Raw genomic sequence first — 20,783 nt, 5'->3', positions numbered from 1 at the left:
GCTGGAACCTGCTCTATTTAAGACCGGAAGCAGGTGGATTGCTTCACTATTCTGGCAAATCGCCCGATGATGCTGGATGTAATTTGTCAGCGAAATGTCACGTGACTCAAATTGTAAATGTTGCGGATTTACTCTCCAACACACCGGTGGGCTGAAGTAGTCACTAATTGGTGCGTTGATTACTTACGCGATATAACCCAAAAACCTTTATTATTAATAATATTGGTCGCGAAAGCATACATGTTAAACTGAGAATGAGTTGATGATGGTCTCAACCCAGGCACCAATTTTTATGCGAAACAATCATCACACCAAATGTGGTTTTCACCTCATTTGGCAACGTTCTAGCTCTGAGAATGAAATAAGATTTCACGTGAGCGTGTGGTGAACATCGCTGTCGCAGGGCGCATGCTGAAGTGCAGTGCCTCTTGCAGGGATCTCGGAAGTAGTTCTGCAATATACACTTCAGAAGGCCGTTCTCTCACATGGCTTGATGCGTGGCTCCACAAGAAATTGACACTTCTTCCGCTGCACTATGGTCGGAAAAAAAATTACAAAAATAAAGAATACGGAATCACTTGTGACAACATCAAGCACTGCACGGATTTCTTTGCTGACCTCCCGTTCCCACCCACGGCCAGTTGTGGCCTGTGAGAGCCCGAGGGAGGCTCAATCGGTCACGTCTCGTGGCGTGACTCCTGGACCATCTGCTCACTGCTGGCCGCTGTGCGTGACCAAGCGCACGTGTTTGGGGGAGTGGGAGTGCAGTGGTTAGTGCATCGCACTACGAACCAAGCGAACCGAGTTTAATCCCCGCTCAATAACAGTGGCTATATTCCTGGGCCTCCTCTAGGGTGACTCAGCCTTGAATGAGTACCTAGTCCAGTGTGTAAACATCAGCACTGGGGAGCCAAAGGCGACCGGGCGTGCCGTTGGCCGCCCACCCCCTTGTGCGCCGTGCCGACTTTAATACGTGCTCGCTAACAGCCCTCGCCCCAACGGTCTGCTCGTGCACCTTGGTTTGTGTTCGTGACGACGCAGGGCTTGACGCTGGACACGCAGGCTCGCCAGCCGCTGGTGGACAGCGTGAGCCAGGCGCTGCTGCAGCAGCAGCAGGGCGCGGCGCACGTGCAGGCGCGGCGGTGCGAGAAGCTGCAGCTGGCCGAGAGCGTGGGCGTGCTGGACCGGCGCTGGCAGGCGCTGCTCGGCCGCCTGGCCGCCACGGTGGGTGGCGCCGATGGCGCGTGCGTTGACGCGGCGGCGGTGGTGGTGGTGTTGAGTCGATAGATGCTGCCAAGCACCAGTCCCATTGACAAACGGGCCTCGGGTGTCAGTTTACGCGCACGTGGTCACGCGTATTCAAGTGGTTTTGTGTACGGCGGCAAGTCGATCAGCAGCGTTCCGCTGCTTGTGTGGAGGTCGCTGAGCGAGCCGGTGGACGGCTTCAGGAGGAGTGGCCCAAACAAACATCTGAAACGCTGCCAGGGAATGATCGATGCGGGCGGAGGTGTTTCCGTGTGGTCCGTAGTTTTGGATGTGTATGTTTGTATGTATGCACGTTGACACCCATCTACTCATCTTCTTGGTTCTTTCGGTAAAGTCACGTAGAAGGGAAATAATAAAATAATACAAATAAAACATAATAAAATACAATGTTTCTTTTATTATTATTATTTTATTATTTCCCTTCTACGTGACTTTACCGAAAGAACCAAGAAGACGAATCCCTGCAGTCACGAAAGCTTTAAATCGAAACCCATCGACTCGTATAGAAACTCGCAGGCGAACGGTCGACGGGGGCGGCGTCGTTACGACGGTTCGTCGCTCGGAGCGCGTCGAGGGTCGTGCGTGACCGTCGCCGTGTGCCGGCGCAGACGGAGAAGCTGGAGACGCGGCTGGAGGCCTGGACGGAGTGGGAGGCGCAGGCGCGCGCCGTGCGCGACTGGCTGGAGGCGCAGGCCGCGGGGCGACTGGCGGCGCTGCGGCAGTGTCGGGGTGGCGGGGCCACGGCGACCCTCGCGCTCGGCGCGTGCTCGGTGAGGCCCCCGCGCCGCCGCGTGCCGCTCGAGCCGCCATCTTGGTTGACCATGGCCCCTTGTAGAACACAACGAGACTCTGTTGGCTTAACAGAGACATCCGGTCGTAGTTAGTAATAACGGCAGTTAAATAGTATTGGCGGATATGAAAGGATAATTGCGAAACAAAAAATTAGGTTTGTTTTGAATGTGCATCATTAGACATAATTGTTTAATATTAAATTGTAATATTACGAGAATAGGTTTTCCCCTTTTTTCTGGCAACAAAACAGGTGTTAAGATTTTAAAACACCAAACTGAAACCTTTTACAAGGAATCATGTCTGCATTAACCACAATACTTGTGGTCAGAATACAAACAAAAACATAATATATGCATTTCGATTTAAAGCTTTCGTGACTGCAGGGATTCATCTTCTTGGTTCTTTCGGTAAAGTCACGTAGAAGGGAAGTAATAAAATAATAAAAATAAAACATAATAAAACAATTCTCACAGAATTGTTTTATTATGTTTTATTTTTATTATTTTATTACTTCCCTTCTACGTGACTTTACCGAAAGAACCAAGAAGATAATATATGCATTGTCCTTGAAACTGATTGGTCCACACCAGAGACAGCTTTCTTTGGAGCCTCGTTTCAAAAGGTGTTAGACCAGAGGATGCCAAAAGGACGCCTTTAGACCAGAGGATGCCAGTTTTGTTGCCAGAAAAAAGGGGAAAACCTCTTCTCATATTTTGGTACTGGCAGAGGAGGTCCCAGGTTGTAATATTATTTTATTCACTCATGACAGCTCATCACATCGAAGTTGAAACTGACACTGAAATGTCTGGGGAATACACCACAGCCGGTTGTTAAATGAGCAGCACTGTAATCACACACCAAAAGCCACGTGCAGATGCAATAACACTCCCAGAAGGCCATGCGACGAATGGGATGAGTAAAATATACATTTTACTGCTGCCAATATCAGCGCAGATCCGCACACGGTGAGCGGTAAGACGTGTCGTGCTGCGTTCGTCAGGAATTGCAGGACAAGCTGAAGGCGCAAGTGGAAGAGGTCGACAAGCTGGAGGTGTGTGGCGGCTCCGTGGTGCCGGCCGACGGGAGGTCCCCCGGGGGTCTCGTCACAGAGACTCTGCGCGAGCTGCGGGCGTCGTGCAGCCGCGTGCAGCAGGAGGTGCGTTGCCTCCACCGCCACCGCCAGCTGCTGCTGCTGCGCTAACACGCATCACAAGAATAGCCAGCGCTTACAGCCACCGAGGGCAGTTGCCGTAGAGGCAGCTAGACGGCGTTCATGATGATGCAAGAGAGGACCGAGACCATCGTTCGCAGCAGCAGCAGCGATGATCAATTCACTGCTGGAGGAAAGCCTCCCCAAGCTGTCGACTTTCATGGTCTCGTAGTGTAACGACCCTCCTAGCTTCTGCACACCGGCTGCTTGTGTCACTCCACCTGCCACTCCATCGTGAGTCTCGACCCCTGTCGACCCCTTCGATAGTGAGGCCCTTTCCGTGCCAACTCACGCTTCTTAACACTCAACACACAACAGATTATTTCAAAGCCTCTGCATGTCTCCCATCAATCTCAGAGCACTTAGTACTCATTTAACACTCCCCTGGCCTGTCTTGATTTTTCCGAGTATCTATAAGCGGATCGCCCTGTGTTTGTCCACCAGCTGTCGCAGGCCATGGAGCAGCAGCGGGGGCTCGTGGAGGCGTGGGGGAGCCGGGACGCGGCACACGAGGCCGTGAACCGGGCCTTGTGGGAGGCCTGGCATGGCCTCAGCAGGGCCAGTGTCCTCACGGGGTCTGCTCAGGCTGCCCAACGGCAGACGAGCATCCTGCAGGTGCGTGTGCCGCACGACGACTTGTATGCGTGTTTGTTCAACTTCTTTCACACCGTACGTAGCCAACCGTGCTAATGGGAGGGGCGGGGGAAGGACCACAAACTAAAGTTTGGCTTTTGGCCACCAAATGAACCGCTGTCTGGGCGAGTTGTCGGAATGTAACCATTCACCCACCTCTCCATCCACTCTTCCTCCCCCCCCACCATGTGCCATGATTCGTTGAATTATAACGATTCAGGGTTTACAGCTGTATTGAAAAATAATTGTCCATGCTGTCTCATTTGTACAATCTGCCTTGGGCACATTCCGCATGATGTGGCCGTGAGTAACGATTCATAAATAAACTCGACCTCGGTGACCCCGTGACCCCTATGACCTGCGCTTGAGCTCAGCAAGGCCTCTTCGCTCGTCCTTGGCAGCGTTTGCAGGGAGAGGGCGAGCGCAGGGCGGAGCTGCTGCTGGAGCTGGTGGGGGTGACGGGGCGGCTCCGCTCCGCGTGCCACCCAGTGCTGCACGCGCGCCTCTCTCGGGGCCTGGACGATGCGAGAAGGAGGTAAGCAGCGTTCGCTCACGCTTGCGCTCGCGCGTTTAAAGGCGCCGTTCTTGAGTAGCCGCTCGTAGATCGGTCAGCGGGCCGCAGTCTCCGAGGACTTAACTGCGAACCGCACAGTGGTATGACGGCCAATCGGTTAGCGAGCACCTGTGGTAGTGGTGGTGTGGTTGGTGAGACGAGGTGCATTCTGGGTGAATCGGTCATAGTCCAACCGAATAATCCTACTGCAGCTATTGGGGCTGAAGGGTGGTGTAGTGGTGGCACCCGTGCCTCACAGCCTATGGCTGCTTTGTTTTATTCCCAACTTGAGCGCATGTCTGTGCAGTTTGTATGTTCTCCCCCTGTTCTGCATGGGTTTCCTCTGGGTTCTCCAGTTTCCTCCCATAGCTAAAAACAATACACACACAATGTAGCCAGTATTGGCCAACAAAGCATATCCCCATGCTGAAACATAACTTGCACATCACTCAATTAAGATCCAACACAGCAGCAACATCTCCCCCTGTGGAAAAACACTTTTGAGGACCCTTCTGACACTGAGGCTTTGAATGGTAAAAACCACAACGATTATAGTTGTTGTTGTGGCAAGATATTATCCTACCTCGTCTGGTATGGAGGAGGTTGTGGGTTTGATCCCGACCCTGACGCCGGTTGTATATTTGGAGTTTTTTCCCCTCCACATTTAGAAAGATGCCTTGAATATATATGTATTTTGAACTTGTTTTGCACCATACGTAGCCAATAGTTTTAATCGGAGGTGCAGGGGAAGGACAACAAACCAAACACAAAAAGCAGTTCTTGAGGATTTGGTTGTTATACATTTCCACATGATAAGCCACTTCCTTGAGCTACCATTTGTGATGGCCAAGTCGCTTCTGAAAAAATTAACCCGTAAAAACAAAGTTTTTCACTATAAATCCTTTATATGCGTGGCGGCTAGAGTCCTCTCGTCCTTTGGCTTGAGATGGCTGCCACCTATGGGTCAGATGATTGCCTGCCACCATTAAGCAATTGAGCTGATATTTTTTTGTTTCTAAAAAGTGTAAAATTTTGGAAAAAAATTTTCACTAAAATAAATTGTCACGCACAACGAGTCTGTGTGCAAAATATCAGCTTGATTGGATCACGCGAAGTGGGTTAAAAAACGACCGAAAGATTTGCACGGTCGTAAGCGCGCAAGCAAGCAAGCAAGTGAACTTAATATAAAGGATTTAAAAAGAGCTACGTATCTCATTGGGCCTCACCTGGTAATGTACAAATAGTTTCGTTTTAAAACTCCGCTGTCTCTCCACGCGGCGCGCAGCCTGGAGGAGCTGGAGCGGGCCCTCACAGAGGGCCGCGCCCGGGCCGCCGAGCTGCGGGAGCTTTGGGCGGCACTGGGGGCATCGAAGGCGGCGGCCCTCGGCTCTCTGTCACGCCTGGAGGAGGAGGCCGCCACGCTGGGGGCGACCGTCTCCCCCTGGGACCTGCCGCTGGAGGAGGCCCACAGCTGGCTCTCCAAGTGCCAGGTGACACCGACAACGCAAACGCTCCTGCTCCTCCGACTCCAACCACCAACAACAACAAAACACACGGAGCACGGCGCTGGACAGAGCTTGCTCAGTCGCAGCACCACAACCTCTGGGACAACCCCCCACAAGCAATCTGCACACTCGACTCAACCATCACCGTATTCACAAGTCAACAACTCTCTCTTGCACTTGCACAAATCAACGATTCATTCATAGCAACAACTTGCTTTATATATATTCTATTTTTACTATAGACAGTTTGTAAATAAATATATGCTTTTCTCATGGTTTAGAATCTTTCTAATTTCATGTTTAGTTTGAGTGTTAATGCGACTGGCAACAACGTGCTTTGTTTCCGCCGAAACGGTCAGGAACGGTCCGAAACGCGGTTTCGGGAAAGCCAGGGTGGCTGCCGAACCTCCAAGGGGTGGTGTACATTTCTGTCTCCATTGCTGGGCCCCGCTAGGAGATGGAGGCCGGCGCCGATGCCGCAGAGAGCTCGCTGGCGGCCCTCTCGGCCCGCGCGGACGAGCTGAGCCAGCGCGCGGGACCCACGGCAGCGGCCCCCGCCCGGCTGGAGGGGGGGGCCCTCGCCCACCGGCTGGGCCGTGTGCGGCGCTCGCTGCGCTCCAGCCGGCTCGCACTGCAGGTACCGGCGTGGCTTCATTATCATCATTATCATCGAAATCGCTACTCTGTTTCAGGAGGGTCCTGCTGAGTTTTCGCATGTTGCTGCTGCTGTGTGTGATCCAAATTGAGTAATTTACAAGTGATGTTTTAGCATTGGGATACTTTGGTCAATACCACCGATGGGAGGAAACCAGAGAACCCAGAGGAAACCCATGCAGAAGCGGGGGAGAAATTCCAAGCTCCGCACGGAGTTAGGAATCTAACCCAGGGGCTTCTTGCTGCGAGCTACAGTGTCACCACCGCGCCACACCGCCGCGCCTAAAGGCGACCGTAGGCAGAGAAGAAAGACGAGCCTCGAGCCCGCCCGTTAGGCCAGTGGTGCCGCCGGCGTGGCGACACCGGTCTGTCCCACGTGGGGGTTCGGCCCCAACCCTTGCGTCTCTCCTGCAGCACGGCAGCAGCGTCCACCGGGGCCTTGTGGATGGCCTGCGGGCGCTGGGGGCCGTGGTGGAGGAGGCCGAGGCGGTGCTGGGGAGCGAGCGGCACGACGCCCGTCCTCCCGGGGAGCCCGGAGGAGCGCACGGCCGCGCAGCGGAGATTAAGGTGCCAACGCAGGGTCCGGCGTCCGCATGTGTTCCGCACGTGTTCGCCAGTCGCTCGCGAGCCACGCACGCGTATGCAAATATAGGCGAAATGCGGGTACCCAAGCGAGCTCCCCGACATCTACCCGCCGGTGGACTGCCGTAGGCTTCCGATCGCTCGCGTGTTGCGGATGCATGCTCAAGATCTCCTGGAATGCGCCCGATCTCAGCAGATCTCGGAAGCTGAGCAGGGGTTGAGCCTGGATAGTGCGTGGATGGGCGACAACCACCATGCATAAAAAGGTGCGATAGGCTGTTGCGTTTGCTACGTTGCGGTCAGCAGAGGGCATTGCGGCAAAATCCGTCTACACCCACACGCGCTAACCAAATAACTCCCACGACCTCGCACGGTGCGGGGAGGCCCTCATCCAGCGGCGGATTGCCAAGAGGGCTGTCCGTGGACTCTCTCACAGGCAGTATTGCGCTGTCACATTAAACGGTTCCAAGTGGCTCCCTGAGGTTCGGTAGCGGCAATAACCGCGACACCGACGCCCGTGACCTTGACCGCTCGGTGCCGCCCCCTGCACCCCCCGTGCCCCCCGCGCTCCCTCCGACGATTCCGCTTCAGCTGCAGCTGCTGAGTCTGGCGGCGTCAGTGCCGGCGCTGGAGGCGGCGCGAGCGGACGGGCGCCAGCTCCTGCTGGACGGCAGCGATGCGCAGCACCTGCGAGCGCTGTCCGCGCGCTGGCACCGCGCTGTCTCGCAAGCTGCACTCACATCAAGGTTTGTTTGTGTGGGTGTGTGTGTGTGGGTGGCTGTGTGGGGAGCGGTAGTGTAGCAGTTAGCGCGCCGCCCTACGAACCCGGGGACCCGAGTTAGATTCCAACACCAGTGACGATTACCTGAATCGGCCCTGGGTCTCCCCTAGGTCGACTCAGTCTCAAATGAGTACCTGGTGCGTTGTGTAAACAACGGGGAGGCAAAGCTATAGGGGGGATCTTTGTCTTTGGTGGTTATCACACTGCGCTGTGAAAGGGGAGATCTGAAATGAATTCCCAGCCATAATTAATAGCAGCGCTTCATGTCTCGATGAGTCGGTCAGTATCTACAGTATGAGTAGTTATCCCCACTTTCGATCACAGAGACATCAGCACCTGTCCATCACAAAAGAAACACACGAGGATCATTTGATGACGTTCGGTTCCGGGACGCGTCTTCGGGGTCGCGCCACCGCACGTTGTTCGTCGTGACGCCCGAAGTTTTGCACGCGTTGCTTTGCCCTGATGGCGTCCGCCTGCATCATCATCATCACCGTCATCGTCGTCGTCGTCATCATTGCACCTCTGCGCCCCCCGCCCCATTCTGCAGCCAGCAGCAGGGCCAGTGGCTGCAGCGACGGAGCTTCGTGGAGAAGTGCAGGTGCTGGAAGAGGCTCCTCCTGGAGATGGAGCAGAGCCTGGACGTGGAGGAGGCTCCCGGCCTGGAGGACGGCCGCCACGCCAAGGAGAACGGGCAGGCCGCTCGCGTGGACCTCGCCTCACCCGGCGCGCGCTCGTCCCCGCTCGACCGCCACGGGGAGCGTCCCGACGCCGGCGACGCGACGGCGCTCGGCGAGCGCTACGACAATCTGCTGGAGCGGCAGAGGACCGTGGAGGTGCGAGGATGCGTAGATTTTATTTTGACGTGAAAGCCTGTGGCAAGAGGTTCGCGGTGGTGGCGGTGGTGGTGGCCGTGGCTGAGATTTCATCAGGATGTGATTGTGTCCTGAGAGTGGATTCTGAAATCATTCATCCAATAGTGGATTCTATTCTATTCTTGCGCGTGATGGCAATATATTCAGGAGCGAAATGCCAATGTCGAGGTCTGTTAGCCACAAGGGGTTTCAGCAGAGAGGTGTTTTGGTCTTTCTCCGTTGAAGGAGCACCAACTACAGTGGTTCACTATATGGCCCAAAGTTTAGGTCGCTTGGCCACAATCACACGGTGGCTTGTTTTGAATGTATTTCTGTGTATGTCTGTGTGTTTCTACATCTCTGTGGGTTGCTATGGGTTTACTTTATGGTCCATTCTTTGGGTTGCATGGCCACAATTGCACTGCTGTGGCCTGTGTCTTAAATGTTCAATTTATGAAGGAGATGTGCATACCAGAACATCCACAGGCTTTATGAAGGGCTGTTGATGTTCTGATAAACAGGCCTTCATAAAGCCCGTTTATGTTCTGATGCGGTTGATGGTTCCACCAGTGTCTTCGAGGGATTTCGAAGCCAGGAGGTGCGATAATGTCTGGCTTTGGAATGAGGCGTTTATTGTGGACGTCCCCGTTGATCCACTCTGTTGGCTAGCAGCATCCTTCCGGATCCTGGTGAGATTCCAGGATGGTATCAACAGCAGCAGAAGCGATCCTAAGAAGGGGGGATCGGGCTTTGAGTTGGCGGCATGGTCGTTAATTCGAACAGTGGATTGATACTGGGGGACGACGACGGTGGTGGTGGTTGTGTCCAGTGCCTCCTGGTGAAGGTGCTGAGCCAGCAGGCGCTTGTGCAGGAGGTCGTGCGGGAGGGCCGGGAGCTGCTCGAGAGCGGGCGAGCAGCGGACCGGTACGTGGGGGAAGGAGGACACGCAGGGACTACCCGGCACTCGCGCACACGTGGCAACGCTGCGCATCTACGATCAAAATCGAGTACATTCAGTGCTTTGCCCAAATCATCTTAATGTGCTTGGCAATATAAAAACATATTTTAACTTATTATTATTATTAAAACCATTGAGACTGCAACCAATGGCAGCGTAGGGGGCATCACTCTCCCTGCATCGTGAGAGAAATGTTCGTCACGTGACAGCCAAACCGATATTTTATTTCTCAGAGCTCGATTTCAGACAAATGGAGCGCAGCACCGCCGTCAATGCTCACACGCGTGCCGCTTCTCGCCACGCAGCTCGGCGCTCGGGTCCAAGCTGGCGCTGCTGGCTGTGGTGTGGCGCGGCACGGTGCGGCGCACGCGGCACGCGAGGGAGGAGCTGGCGCGCCGCGCCGCCTCGTGGCGCCGCTACCTTGAGGCGGGCGCTGCCGCGCGTGACGCTCTGCACCGGCTGGAGGCCGAGGTGACGGAGCTGGAGCGGGGCAGCTCCGGCCTCTCCCACTCGCGGGTGGCCCTGCTGCTGGAGGACACGGAGGTACGGCCCGCCCATAGCTGCCAGTGTGCACGTCTGTACCGGTACACGTTCGTACAGGTATAAGTCCTTACAGGTACACGTGCAGCCTTTTCAGTAGGTACGTGGCCGGTGGCCGCAGTCATTGGAAGAGGTATACTGGATGTGGTGTGCCACAGGGCTAATCCTGCTGGTGCCCACACGTGGAACACACACAGGCCTCTTGTCAGCCCCTTGCTGGTCGAGAGGCTGGGGTGTTATTTGAACATACTTCACCACACTGGTCACTGTGGGTTGGTGAAATCAGGGGGAATGCACCAAATCTCATCAGATCTCGGAAGCTTAAGCAGGTGTGAGCCTGGAAAGTGCTAGCGTGGGCGACCACTGTGCATAGCACAGGCGTTGTCGGCTGTCGCGGGCACCAAAGAGAAACGCACCAAGATAAATTATTGTACAATACTATGCGCACTCACCAACGTGGTGAAATAAGGATAAATAAACTCCCATAATCCACAGGGTGTTGTAAGGCCCTCATCCAGAAATGGATTGACAAAAAATTTACTCTATGACCAGCAGATTAATTTCAGCCGGGCCTGACCTGGCCTACCAGCGACCCCGTAAATATTTCCGCACGCGGCACGCCGCGTCCAGCGTACCTCTCGCGACGGCTGGGGCTACTCTGGTCACGTGCCACCTATTCCAGCCTTTCCAGCAGCGACCCGCGGAGATATTCGGTGATAAATCAAACCCCGGGGTCTTGGCACTGGAGGTGAAATCTACGACCCGTGGACGATTCCCTCTGCACCCCGCCCCATCCACGACCGTACCGCATGCCGTGCGTGCCGCAGGCCGTGACGCGCGCCACGCAGCGCACACTGGGCGGCCGAGGGACGGCACTGGAGGCCGCTGCCGCGGCCGCGGCGCTACAGCTGGAGCCGGCGGTGCGAGGCCGCCTGCGCCACGAGGTTGTTGCCGCACACGAGCGGTGGAAGCAGGCCGGGCTTCGTCTGCACATCCTTCATCAGCGGCTGACGTGCAGCTTGCAGGTGCCGTGTGTGACGGGGGGGAGGGGCGGGGAGGCCAGGGAGCGCAGAGCAATGGGAGGTGTCTGCAGCGATCCTATCGAGTTTGGAGACACCGCGTGGATTACGTAACGCTTTCCATCGCGCAGTCAGGGCATAACACGTTTATATTTTTGCAAATACTTTCCCCACTTCGGTCTGCCAAGTATTTGGGCGACCCTTTGATCAATCCCACTTGCTCTGGTGGTGCTGATATCTCCTGGCCACATCACAACTCAGCGGGTTTGGGAGTTTCACACACACAAGTGTGTATGTGAGATCCCAATTGAGATTATTTTTTTTTGCAGGTAATTTTTTAAATGTCGACCATATCACGGGCACACAGTGGCCTACTCTGGCGATTGACATTGCAGGGCCTGTAAAGGTTGATAAAGCCGCAGTGTTAGCCAGGGTGGCCTGCCGGACTCGAACCACGAACTTTCCCAAGAAGCAGAGAAAGCACCACCATGAGACCATGTTACGCCACCCTAACCCCACAAAAAAATTAAATCACAGGAAATCTCCGGTAAAACCTCGCACTTGTTTTAAACGGGAGCATTTTAAGTGGGATTACTTACGACACGATCTGAAATTCACGTTAAAGGGAGTTTCATCATTTTCATTCCCAACAAAATCGTTCTCAACTGTGTGTTCCTATATCAATGGCAATGCCAGTCCTTTGACTGTCCAGTAGAGCGTCATTCTGCAGGCTCTGCAGGGTATTCCTGCAACCGCCGTCTGTTGTTGTGGTCGTGGCGTCCGTCCACGTCCTCCCCCCGCAGTGAACGGAGGGCCTCTGAAGATGCGCGAGGACGCGTGGCCAAATCTCAAAAAACTCGCTTTCATGCCAAGCTGGCTGAATGAATAATTCAGCCGGTTTGCTCGTCTTGTATATTTAATTAAAATCGCAGCTCGCTTTGAACGCAAACGAGCGGCAAAACGCGTGTGCCTGTTTACTCTCGCCAGAGCGCTCATCGCACGCAGTGGCCTCCCCGCAGAATTAATTAATCGCGCGTAATTGCTGCGATGCGTCTGCCGGGCGGTGGTCCGGGTGCGTCGTTAATTGAATCGTCGGCTTCTTAATCTGGCCAAGAGTTTTTGCCTCGCACGCATTGCCGCGGCGGGGCTCCTCTGCAACTCGGCGTTGGCTGCTGTGGTTGCGGATGCTGCCACGGTGCGATGGCGCGACGCGGTGGCTCAGCACGCTTAGCTCGCGATCCAAGTAGTTGCTGGTTCCATCTCCCGGCGCAGCAGTTGAAACCATGGTGCAAGTTTCTTGAAGCCCCCCGCCCCCCCGCCGCTATCGTGCATGTGTGCGTGCGTCTGTTTGCATGCGTGCGCGTGTGTTCGCTAAAAGCACTTGCTCCGACGGTCTATTAAGGCTATGCGGGGGATCTTCGTGTGCGTGTGTATGAATGCGTGGCCGAGCAGGAGAGGGAGGGCTGGGAGTGTGTGCTGGAGGGCTCTTTGGAGAAGCAGGCCCTGCTGCAGGAGAGGCTCTTCCTGCTGCTGCTGCCATCACAAGAACCGGAGCTGCAGGAGCAGCAGCTGCAGTGCAGGGTGCGCGTGGAGACAAGACGAACACCGCCATCACACCAATCATAACATGATGATTGCCGACTCGGCACAATGAATGCCGACTCAGCACGACGAATGCCGATTCATCGTAGTGGCGAGACTGTGGCGGGTCGCCAGTGAACGAACGGTGTTCATTATCTTAATTTGTTTATTATTCTTTTTATTTGACTTGGTAGTCGGGTTTTCATTTGCTTGGTAGTGGCTGTATATGGGATTTGGTCCTTATATATTATTAATGTACAGCATTATCGGATGCTATTAGCATGAATGACGCTATATTTAAATGAAGCTATTATTATCTTTCAATGTTCGTGCCCGTGTCATCACGTGCTTGCGATGTATTAATCAACAGCAGAGTGAAATATTTCAGTTTAACACGTCGGCTTTCGCGACCAACATTATCCGTAATAAAGATTTTTCGGGGGGGTTAGATCTCGTAAATATAAATGCGTCGTTAAACGCACCACCACCCGACACGGCCAATTAGCTTAGGTTGAAAATTATCCTCTTGAAATATTTCAAGAGAGTAAAATCTTTTCCTGCACCGCGAGCGCCTGTGCCGGCCTGCCGTTGAGTGTGGCGCCGTGGGCCAACGGAGACGTGACGCTGCGCCGTGTACCCAGGAGCTGGGGCAGCTGGTGGGCGAGTGCACCGAGGAGCTGGAGGGGCTGGAGGGGACGGAGGGGCCGTGCTCTTCCCTGGAGCTGCCGGCGTCGGACGAGGACCGCGCACTGACGGAGGCCCGCGTGGCTGGCGTGCGCTGGCAGTGGGCCGAGCTGCAGGACCAGGTGAGGGGCCACACCCCTGGGGCAGGCGGCAGGAAAGAGCGTTACGGCGTTCTGAATACGTCGGGTTTTCGGGGTCGCGCTGCGTGACGTTAGGCGTCGTGTCCAACGTTTTGTTCCACGTCCTGGGAGCGTCCTTTTCGGTTGAAGAGGAAGTTTCTGGCCGACCAAGCAAATGCTTAGTGCCCCTAGCAGCTCAAGGAGGGCATCAGCTCAAATTCGAATTATACTGTAAACATAACCAGCCAATCTAAACATCTAATTAGTCCCTTTCATCCCTATCATATCTGCATTTATTTTCTCTCATCTCACTAAATCTTCGTCTACAATTCTCGCGTAACACTACACCTCTATCTCTCGTCTACATCTGTTTCTCTCATCTTGCGCAGAGTGTTTTTGCCGATGGCACACAGCCAGGTGGCTCAGCGGCAGAGCGCGCGTCTGACTATCGGTAATCCTATTTGGGGGTTGACTCGGCCCATCATCCCGCGTCAACGTCAGTACGTCGAGCTTCTTTCGCACCGTACATGGCCAACCGCGCTCATCGGAGGTGCGGGGGAAGAACAACAAAGATAAAACGAGTCCCACTTCGTGGGAAATTCATCATCGGTTTTTTTAGAAATAGTCTCGCCCCTGCCACAGGAATGGGAAGATTTCCACCACTGGGTCATCTTTGTAAATAGGAAATGAGTCCTCATTTGAGCAAAATAATTACGTTGAGTGCCCCCGAGAGGTGACCACCAAACAAAGAACCCCTGTATAGCCTTTAACAGACTGTTGGGGCAAGTGCTGTTAGCGAGCACTTGCCCCAACAGGCCGGAACGGTACATGAGGGGGTGGGTGGGTGGCCATCACCACGCCCGACCCCCTTTGTCTCCCTTGTGACAATGTTTACACACCGCACCAGGTACTCATTTGAGGCTGAGTCGACCTAGGGGAGGCCCAGGACCGGTTCAGATAATCGTCACTGGTGTTGGCCGTGAGCGGGAATCGAACTCGTGTCGCTCGTGACAACTCTGCGCGCGTGTATGCCCGCCGTGGCGTGCAGGTGAGCCGGCTGTCGCGCTGCGCGTCGGAGCGGCACGAGGAGTGGGAGACGTTCGCGAGGCGCGACTCGCGGCTCTGCGAGTGGCTCGTGCGCCTGGAGCAGGCGGTGTCGCGCGGAGGCGAGGGCAGCCTGGAGGAGACGCTGGGCTGGCTCGAGAAGGTGAGGCCTCCGGACGTGGGCCTCCCTACGCCCTGCGGGTCTGAGCAGGGGGGCTCATTTTGACCACACTTCACCACGCTGGTCAGCGTGAGTTTGTGCCGGCCGGGATGTAGATTAACGGTGTAACGGTGGATGTTTCTGCTGTGCACAGCATACGGCCCCACAGCCTGTAACACCTGTTGTACATGGTGGTCGTCCATAGAAGCACTCTCCTGGCTCAACCCAGCCTTGCTTTAGATATTTGACGAGATCGGTCCCATTCCTACAGGGGAACCTGTCTCTTCATGAGGGCCCTATGGGACTTCCACCTATCTTGAGCAGGAAACACATCAGCACTCAGCTCGGTCACGTATTGAATTAGCAGTGCTGAAGCCGACACGTAGCTAATAGCCACACAATGCAATACTTAAGTCTCGTTCGTATCGAATCGTCTTTATGAGAGTTATCGTGCCCCCTCCCTCTTGTTACAAGCAGAGAGAGTTAATACCTTCAACCTGAGATGGAAAGCATTAATAATGGAAAGCATTAATAACAATATCAAACAATATCCTTGGGGATGTTTGGAAAATTTTTATTACATTCAAAAGTTATAGAGTGGAACACAGACAGACGGATGGACGGGCGGACAGATTTAATGCATCGGCACTTTCACCCTTAACATGGAAGCGTTAAACGTGACAATCTGCAGAATCTGCAGAGCCGTGATCTGCCGGTGCTGATGCTGCTGCTGCCGCCGCGCGTTTTGCCGTGCGCTCCGCGCTAGGAGTGCAAGGACGAGGTGGAGGCGGCGGGCGACTGCTGGGCCCGGCTCCAGGCGTTCGGCAACCAGCTGGTGGCGGCGAGCGGAGCGACGCGTGCCGCCGAGATCAGGGACAGGCTCGGACGCACGGAGGACCGCTGGAACCACCTGCACTACTTCTGGGCCACCAGGTGAGACGGGCAAGCGAGCGCGCGCGACAGTTGCCACCTGCCCTGGTTTTTCCCAGGATCGTACTCGCATCGTGGTGTCAGTAGCTGTCGTGGGGGAATATTTCGTGAGTCTTCACATCCGTCACAGCCGGTCCTGGCTCTTGTCGGGACTCGGCGATGCCCTCCTGTGGTCGGGGCCGGTATTTCACGCTTTGCGGGCAGGATGTCTGGGTCTCTGGGGTGTCTCTGCTGCCATCTTGTGGCAGCTTCTGAAAAAGAGAAAACAGACAAAGGAGCGGGGTTATGCCCCCTCCCGTTCATTCTGCAAATTGTTTTTTTTTGTGAATCACAGCAAGCAGCACTTCACTAACCTGCATTGAGCATCGTGGTAAAGTATGGTCAAACACCTCCCATGAAGGACACGGCGTGGAAAGGCACGCCATCATCCAGCAGTGGATTGACAAAGGGATAACAAACGTCATCGGTAATGCGTAGCACGCGGTCAGTGACCCACTCGGCGAGTAACCGGTGAACAAAGTCACGTGGCCTGCAGTGCAAAACCAGCGTGTGGCGTCGGTGAGGACCGTACAGCCACGTGGTTTGGCAGCACCGCAGCAGCAGTGGCTTCTTGCACGCGCGTGCAGCTCCGTGGCGACAGCGATGGCGGTGGTGGCGAGCGGTCGTCCCCACGCGCCGCCGCGCCGTCTCCCGGCGCGTCGACCCGCCCTCCATCCCCGGCGTTGACGCCGATTGTTCGGCCGCGGAGAGGGGAAAACGAGGCCGTGCCGGCTGCGTTGCTCGAACCGACGACGGCGGCGCCGCGCGAGACGTCGCGACGCATCGGCCCTCGTTTAAGCCGCGTGCGGTGACGTGCGGAGGCCCGGGCTGATCAGGCTCAGCCGTGATGAACGGAATGGGGCGGAGGGGGGAAACGGTCGTCAGATTAGCGTTGGTTGGCTTTGTGAGGGGAAGGGCATCGCATTACCTTCGTCCGTTTGTTTTCCTTGATTGTGAGCCGTGGATCCATGCTCGCGTCATGTTTCCAATCGGGGTTACGAAGAGCACACAGAGATGACACGTCGACACCTTTAGTCAATGAGGTGTTAGCAAGGCACGTGTTGCATGTGTATCAGTGTGTTCTGCGTTAGCAAGGCATGTGTTTTATATTGCGTGTCGGTGATTTTTTTTCGCCACAATAAGGCTCTGAAGTTCCTCCCCATATTAAACATCCTGCATGGTATCAATGCTGCAGCCTGCACCCTTCTGTAAGATGCTGTGGTTGAGAACCATTGATTGTGCGTTGCATTTCTTGTAACATATCACCCATAGAAGGTACATTTCTCGTCTTGCATGAAAATGTTGTTTTTAACAGTCTCTGACAATTGCACTCTTTCTCATCTCTCGTCAGCGTTGGCATTGCCTTCGAGTGTTTGTGTTGCTGTGCCAAATGGAGCAGCCGCCCCTTGAAAGCGTGCATCCTTGTTTACACTCAGCACAGAACTCCGTAGCAGAATGTCCTTCAGTTCAAACGTCCGTGGCTGATTTAATGGGAAGCACCGGAGAAAATCAGAGCACTTTAAACGTGAATCGGGCATTTAATGAACTTTTCAGCTTCGGCGCTGAAAAAAAAAGCCGCTCGGATTGCGCAGAGTAAGCGGAGCAAGGTTCTTTTTTAAACTGATTGGTTTTTACAGCTCAGCTCATTACCGCACTAAATTTAGCCGAGCCAGTGTGAACGGCGCTCAAGGCACCAGTCGGGTCAAGGGGGACTGGCGCCCGTCGGAATAAAAGTCCTTCTCACGCCAGCTCTCGTCCCCGCTTCTGCGGCAGCAGTGTCCGCTGGCCCCCCCATCGACTCGCCGTTGCTATGCAGAGGCACGAAATGCCTCGAACGCAAAGCAGCCAGCCTCCACAAGTGCTCTTGACCGGCAACATCTGCTCAAGGGTTTGCCCACAGGCCCTTAAAAGGAGTAGAAAACTGAAAAAGGCCACCCATGAGTAATGCACTACTGACCAACATTTTTCACCAAACGTTGAAATAAAATAAAACGAACTAAAAAGGCCAAAAGCGGTGCAGCCCTGTGATGGCTTGTTCACACAACTGCTGGTGGACGGGCGTGCAGAGCCCCCCGAGAGGGGGTTTGGCCTATTCTTCAACACTGTCCAGACATCTTGGAAGATGTGAGAGCACCCACACTTCACTCCACCACATACAATCTTGGAGTGGGGGGACATTTGAACCATTTCTACAGCTACCTTGCCAGGAGACGAAATTGAACGGGCGATCTCTGGACTGCAAGTCCAGCGTGCTGACCCTTGCACCGTGTTAGCAACCCACACACGGAGAGCATTAGTCGAGAAATAATGATTGTAGCAGGGAGGGTGGATGTAAAGCAGAAAAGAGGATGGCAAAAACTGAGAGTGGCTGATAACATCGGGACACCGTCACAACTCAAGACGGGAGCGTCAAGGGCAGCATAAGATCAGACGATCGCTGTCGACCTCTCACAGAGCGTTACTCACGGGTCCCAGAGGGACGACGAGAGGAGTTAACCCCCAACGGGGTTCTTAGCTCACATCGCCCAGACTTGAGGTATCCGTCTCAAACCGCTGTGCCGCTCAAGATGAGCATCGGGACCTTTGTGAGGTCGGTTGCATCGGTCTGGTTGGCGGTTGTTTTGTGGGTGTGGTTGGTGGTTGGTGTGTGGATGTGGTTGTTTTGTGGGTGTGGTTGGTGGTTGTTTTGTGGGTGTGGTTGGCGGTTGTTTTGTGGTTGGTGGTTGGTTTGTGGGTGTGGTTGATGGTTGGTTTGTGGGTGTGGTTGGTGGTTGGTGTGTGGGTGTGGTTGGTGGTTGGTGTGTGGGTGTGGTTGGTGTGTGGGTGTGGTTGATTTGTGAGTATGTGGGTATGTAGGTGTGGTTGATTTGTGAGTGTGTGGTTGGTGGTTGGGGTGTGGGTGCAGTTGGTGTGTAGGTGTAGTTTGTCGGTGCAGTTGGCTTGGCTGCCCTCTCTTGGATGCTACTCCGCATTGGTGGCGAGGGCTCTGCTCCCCAGCCAGCAGCGTGAGCTCTCCCCATGGCCCCTGGGGAGCGTTGCCACGCCGGAGCTCTTGACGCCTCTCGTCGATCGGCACCTGCCGCCCGGCTGTCAATCGGCATGGACTTGCGCGACGGCGCTCGCCGCGTTCCACGCAGGCGGGCGCCTCTCGCGTTCGTGGGGCCCCGGAGGGAACGTGCGAAGGGCCTTCAGCTGCAACGCACGCACGAGCACAGAGCCAACAACATAAGTCCCTGCTTACGCTGAGTCGCACGACGCTGTAGCCGGTGGGGTGACGATATCCTCCGTGTTGGTGGAGGGAGCTCTTTCACAACATTCGATGTGGGTTATCAGTGACCTACTTTCTGTTTTTGGGCTCGCAGGCACCTCGATGCCCTGCAAGGACTAAGGTAGTCTGTGTAGCCTGTTGATAGCCTGTTGGGGTTTAACCTTTGCTTAATGAAACTGTGTTCACGCTTACCTATTACAAATGTGATGGTGCTGTTTGTTACTGGCCGCTTGATGTTTTGGGCCTTTGCGACTCTGCTCCGCAGCTGCAATGGGCAGCTGGTAAGGTCAGCATGGCACAGGATAGCGTCGTGTGGCCAGCACCAGGCCCAACAGACCTCCTCTCCCCAGTTCTGATGTTTACACGCCACACAAGGTGCTCATTTAAGGCTGAGTCGACATGGCGGAGCCACTTGACAGGTTAAGATCCTACCGGCCACAGATTTTTGCCATGTTCGGTGATTGAACCTAGATCACCAGGCCTGAAGCGCAGTACGCTAAGCATTATACCACCGCTGGCCTTCAAGTTGGTTTTTCGCACACGTGATCTCTTCATCACCCACCAACCCCATTCCTCAGCGGTTGGATCACAGCCAGGCACCACCTATGCATACGAAATCCTCGCCACGTAACGTGTGTTACTATCTACAAAATGCACACGCTTGCTTCGTGTTCTCTCTCTCTACTTCGCTGACTTTGCTGGCAGCTTCATCTCGCTGCGCTATGAACCCATTCGCCCGGGTTGGATTGCCGACCGTGGCTACCATCAGTGGCGAGAGTAATACAACAATATTTTTTTCTGGCCTGGACTTTTGCAGCTGTTTTAGACTAATTTCAGGGTGCTGATTCCAAATCTGATCTCAGATTTGCTCTATCACATCTCATTTTTATGCTATTGGCATACCCCATTTTCATTGATTTTACCCGAAATTAACTCTGTCACTTATGATTGCAAGTTGTTGCGAGTCAGTGACTGCTTTAGTGTTAAAATATGGGTGCTGTATTTGTAGGATAGTGTGTTTATAATATCATTTTATGTAGATATCCACATTTATTGAACATTTTTCTTCTGCAGTTTTTATTGAAAATGCAATATTTGATATCTCAAAAACCTGATGTGATAAGACAAAAACTGATGCCAGATTTGGAATCAGCACCCCAAAATTACCTTAAAACCGTTGGAATACCTTATGCCAGAAAAAGTGTGTTGACCAGTGATACAGTAGAACCTCTGGTCACGACCATAATTCGTTCCATAACTTTGGTCGCAACCCGATTTGGTCGTGACTCGAACCTAATTTCCCCATTGGATTGTATGTAAATACGATTAATCCGTTCCAGACTCCTACGAACTGTATATAAAGTGTTTTTTAAAACATTTTAAGCACAAAAATAGTTACTTATGCCATATAATTCACAGTGTAATAGTAAACTAAATGTAAAAACATTGAATAACACTGAGAAAACCTTGAACAACAGACAACTAACATTGCCGCGTAAAGGTTTAGAATCGTTGAACAAGATGATTGTTTCGTCTGCTACATCAGTCGGTCGATTCTGAGAGAGAGAGAATATTCGTATGAGCAATTCATGTTTCTATTGAAAAGTAAGT

General features: G+C 54.0%; 1 protein-coding gene across 5 annotated transcripts in view; it reads left to right on the top strand.

Annotated features, from left to right (window-relative positions):
• LOC144937182 (nesprin-1-like) overlaps positions 1-20,783 on the top strand; it is a 95,951-nt gene that overhangs the window by 38,373 nt on the left and 36,795 nt on the right. For 4 of the 5 annotated variants that reach the window (XM_078864499.1, XM_078864497.1, XM_078864501.1 and 1 more), the window contains 17 exons: positions 988-1,224; positions 1,875-2,036; positions 3,059-3,214; positions 3,713-3,883; positions 4,303-4,436; positions 5,740-5,944; positions 6,414-6,596; positions 7,028-7,180; positions 7,787-7,941; positions 8,527-8,812; positions 9,660-9,754; positions 10,094-10,331; positions 11,156-11,353; positions 12,800-12,928; positions 13,570-13,734; positions 14,780-14,938; positions 15,702-15,868. In XM_078864499.1, coding sequence (XP_078720625.1) covers positions 988-1,224; positions 1,875-2,036; positions 3,059-3,214; positions 3,713-3,883; positions 4,303-4,436; positions 5,740-5,944; positions 6,414-6,596; positions 7,028-7,180; positions 7,787-7,941; positions 8,527-8,812; positions 9,660-9,754; positions 10,094-10,331; positions 11,156-11,353; positions 12,800-12,928; positions 13,570-13,734; positions 14,780-14,938; positions 15,702-15,868 — 2,993 coding nt within the window. The remainder of the gene's footprint in view (positions 1-987; positions 1,225-1,874; positions 2,037-3,058; positions 3,215-3,712; positions 3,884-4,302; positions 4,437-5,739; positions 5,945-6,413; positions 6,597-7,027; positions 7,181-7,786; positions 7,942-8,526; positions 8,813-9,659; positions 9,755-10,093; positions 10,332-11,155; positions 11,354-12,799; positions 12,929-13,569; positions 13,735-14,779; positions 14,939-15,701; positions 15,869-20,783) is intronic. The other variant, XM_078864498.1, reaches the window with a different exon arrangement.

The sequence above is a fragment of the Lampetra fluviatilis genome, chromosome 18 (genome assembly GCF_964198595.1).
Source record: "Lampetra fluviatilis chromosome 18, kcLamFluv1.1, whole genome shotgun sequence".
Lineage (NCBI taxonomy): Eukaryota > Metazoa > Chordata > Hyperoartia > Petromyzontiformes > Petromyzontidae > Lampetra > Lampetra fluviatilis.
The sequence above is the reverse complement of the archived record's forward strand: the minus strand, read 5'-3'. Positions and strand labels throughout refer to the sequence as shown.